Source organism: Egretta garzetta, unplaced genomic scaffold (assembly GCF_000687185.1).
Source record: "Egretta garzetta isolate BGI_Z169 unplaced genomic scaffold, ASM68718v1 scaffold368, whole genome shotgun sequence".
In the NCBI taxonomy this organism is placed as follows: Eukaryota; Metazoa; Chordata; class Aves; order Pelecaniformes; family Ardeidae; genus Egretta; species Egretta garzetta.
This window is the reverse complement of record NW_009260684.1, coordinates 785,771-789,744: the sequence shown is the minus strand read 5'-3', so window position 1 is coordinate 789,744 and position 3,974 is coordinate 785,771. Positions and strand designations below refer to the sequence as shown.

Below are 3,974 nucleotides of genomic sequence, written 5' to 3'. Positions count from 1 at the left end.
TTCAGATAAAATAAGACTTTACAAGGTAGGAGATGGGGGTGGGAGCAAATGGCCACTTTTGCCTCACGGGTCATTTTCAGGAATTCTCCTACACAGAATTTCAAGGAGCAGAAATGCTGACAAAACAGGGTTTGGTTATCGCTGCTGACTTTGGATCTGTGGAACCCATCATATCATGGGGATTTTGTGCTTGCTCTGTACCTGGCTGCACCAAAACTGTCAATCTTCTTGTGGCGTCTGCTGAATGCCGACAAGATACACATCAACATCAGCATTATTCCAAACATGTCCGTTCCATGCTGAGGTGCCTGAAAACCAGTGGTACTTGGGCTTCTCCATCAATTTTTAGGCTTGGAAAATCCTACACTGCTCTGCTCCCAATTGCCAAAAGCACAAGGGTCGTTATGGCTTAACAAAACCATACCCCAACATTTTATCTAGCTAAAACTTGAGGTTTAAAATGCCCCACAGAGTCCTTTTTAATAACCCAGGAGCTACACCAGCACCCAGGGCCACTCCAACCAAACCAATCCCTCATAGCTCTTGGGGAGCCCATGCCACAGCTCCCTCATTACCCTTGGGTGGATCCCATCCAGCCCCATAGACATGTGTGTGTCTAACTGGTGTAGCAGGTCGCTAACCATTTCCCCTTGGATTATGGGGCTTCATTCTGCTCCCCATCCTTGTCTTCCAGCCCCCTGAGCTGGATACCCCGAGAACAACTGGCATTAAGTACTTCAGCCTTTTCCTCGTCCTTTGTCACCAGGTTCCCCCCAACAGCCAATACAGGATGGAGCCCCTCAGCCCTCCTTTTGTTGCTTATGTATTACATTAAAACATTTTTTATTGTTTTTTATGGCAGTAGCCAGATCAAGTTCTAGTTGGGCTTTGACCCTTCTAATTTTCTCCCTGCATAACCTCACATCATCTTTGGAATCCTCCCAAGTTGCCCACCCTTCTTCCAAAGTCATAAACTCTCCTTTTTTTCCGAGCTCCAGCCAAAGCTCTCTGTTCAGCCAGGCCGGTCTTCCCTGCCGGCCCTCCTTTTGGCACACGGGGACAGTCTGTTCCTGCACCCTGAAGATTTCCTTCTTGAAGAACGTCCAGCCTCCCTGGGCTCCTTAGCCCTTCAGGATGGCCTCCCAAGGGACTCTGTCACCCGACCTTCTGAACAGTCCAAAGTCTGACCTCTGGAAGCCCAAGGGAGCAGTTCTGCTGACGCTTCTCCTTACTTCTCCAGGAATCAAAAACTCTATCATTTAGTGATCACTGTGCACAAGACAGCCTCCAACCCTCCCATCACCCACCAGTCCTCCTCTGTTCACAAACAACAGGTCCAGTGGGCACCTTCCCTAGTTGGCTCCCTCACCCGCTGTGTCAGGAAGGTCTCTTCCACACACTCCAGGAACCTCCCAGACTGTTTCCTCTCCGCCGTATTGTATTTCCATCGAACATCTGGTAAGTTGAAGTCCCCCATGAGAACAAGGGCTAGTGATTGTGAGACTTCTCCCAGCTGCTTGTAGAATATTTTGTTGGCCTCTTCATCTTGGTTGGGTGGTCTGCAACAGACTCCCACTGTGATACCTGTCTTGTTGGCCTTCCCCCGATTCTTACCCATGAATACTCGACCCTATCGTCACCATCATCAAGCTCTAGACAGTCAAAAGGTGGAAGGGGCCTCTCCAACAACCCCGGTCACACAAACCTGCCCATTTCAGCATGCCCATGGGCAGATTGCTTCGTTGAACATGGACCTGATCTAAGAGCGGCTCCTCTGAGTGAGCATATGACCTGTGAAGCTCTTCAGGGCCAGCTCTGCCTCCTCTCCCAGCAAACTTCCACAGGGCAAGAAGCCTCCCCAGGGCATCCCTCGATGCTCAGGGTCTGCTTAACGTCACCCTGTGCAAAGGTCCGTTGGCATTAGCTCAGCACGGAGGGACGCATGGGTGCACATGTCCAGCATGTTTTTATACATAAATAAATCCACTGGTATTTACACACGTATTTACACATCGTTCAGTATCCACATGTATTTACAAACCACTCCGTACCTGTCCAACATCCATCTGCATCCTTGCGACCAATGGTACAACTGCCGGTTTGGGTCACATACGTCGAGTATCTGATCTCAACTCATAAAATAAGCCAGCTAAAGAAGTCTTCTCCAGGCATCCATTACGTCTATAATGCTAATTTTATGTAAAAATTCACTAAGTTTCCTCATTGAATTAACATTACAGACCTGTAGTGGACTTTTACATCCGCTCCAGTGGTGGCAGGAGCGCTCCAGGCATCCCCCTGGGGAGGGGTGCACCAGGAGAGCAAAGCGCGGTGAGGCTGAGCATGGCCCCCTGCTTCTGTCCCCTCTCCCCAGGGTGACAGGACACCTCCCCTCCAGTTCACCACCCCTACACATCCCATCACACCGTAAAACCCACGGGACAGCTGCTTTGCAACTGGCTAATTTGTAAAGTGGCATTCACAAGCCCCCAGTGCCCTTGGAAGATGAACGTGGGAAATCCCCTGTGCCTCAGTTTCGCCTTCGTAAAAGGAGGATAAAAATCAGCTCTTTATAACGAGGTCATACTTGTTAACCTTGTATCTCGCTGGGGTATCCACAAAGATTATGGTGCAGTAAAGCAATGCCAACACAAGGAAGCCAGGCTGCTTGCTGCTGCCACGTAGCTTTGGCTCCAGCTGGCCAGTCCTGTGCTTACAGGGCATAAATCCTGGGTGCTGCAGCCAGCCCCATCTCCCCTTGCGGAGGAGAGGAAGCTGAGCGAGCAAGGCAGGGGCCTCCGAGGCGGTGGGGACCGAGCAGGACAGGGCCACATGCGGGGCCGGCACAGTCCCTGGGACAGCAGCACTCACCCAGGCAGAGTTGGACTGGTTGAGCTGGTTGAGCATGACGATGGAGGTGCAGCCGTAGTCGTACACCAACCGCCAGAAGTCGGTGGTGGTGTTCTGCAGCGGGTGCAGGGTGACGATGAAGGCAGCACTCTTGGTGTAGCTCTGCAGAGAGGGAAGATGAGCACCGTTAAGGACGTGGTGGCAGCGCTGAAGCCACTGCTGTCACCCCCCAAAAATCCAGTGCAACCAGAAGATGAGTGCCACCAAAGCCATCTTCTCCATGGTTGAGCAGATCTGGCCTCCCTGGCACAGCCTCGGTCCCTCCATACCCTGGGGAGATGCTATAAAAACAGGTCTAAGCGATCCCTGCCCTTGGTGGGGACGAAAGCACCCGCTTTCTGCTCTCAGCTCTCCCAGGGAAGGGCGTTTCGCACAAGTAACTAGGGAAAAGATGTCACCTTTGAGCCAAGCAGGAGCTGTGGCTGCCAGATGGTCCCAACCCTCAGCTCTGCACCCTGGTCCTGAGTGAAAGCATCACCCCCCCAGTGCCCCAACATCAGCAAAGAGACAATGAGGTCAATGGTCTTTTCAGGGAGGAAAGCAAACCAGAATGAAAGACCTCTAGAGACTGCAAGAAGGAAGGAGGGGGGAAATTACTGTACTACTTATTCGTGCTTTGAGCGAGATTTGTCCCCTTGGTCATCGTGACGCCGGTTTGCCGAGGGATAGGGAGTCCCATGGCCAGGCTCAGCACTGCGTCTTTTACATTAGCACACTTTAGCTCAAGCCTGTTCAGGTACAGGAGCAGAAATGTTCTGTGCCCGCGAATTAGCACAGCTCTCCGCTGTCGGAGACTCCTCTGGCTGCTGGAAAACCTCCTCATTTAGCTCATGGAAAGGCCCTTATCAAACCCTTCCTCCTGCCCTTCCGTGGGGCGGCAGCGAGACCCCCACTTTCTGCCCTCAAGGAGGGCGATGAGAGCAGCGGGGCGAGGGGGATTTCATCAGGTGCTGACCAGGTTCGCCTTGGCACCTGCAATCCTTTGGCACCGGTGTAAGTGACGGCAGCCGGCACGGAGCACAGCCCGGCCCCACCAGCCCCGCCGGCACCGGCACCCCCGCAGC

General features: G+C 52.7%; 1 protein-coding gene across 1 annotated transcript in view; it reads right to left on the bottom strand.

Moving 5' to 3' along the window:
* Positions 1-3,974, bottom strand: part of PTPRU (protein tyrosine phosphatase receptor type U) — a 56,699-nt gene that overhangs the window by 10,517 nt on the left and 42,208 nt on the right. The window contains exons 27-28 of the mRNA XM_035901306.1: positions 2,872-3,012; positions 1,615-1,652 (exon numbers count right to left, since the gene is read on the bottom strand). Coding sequence (XP_035757199.1) covers positions 1,615-1,652; positions 2,872-3,012 — 179 coding nt within the window. The remainder of the gene's footprint in view (positions 1-1,614; positions 1,653-2,871; positions 3,013-3,974) is intronic.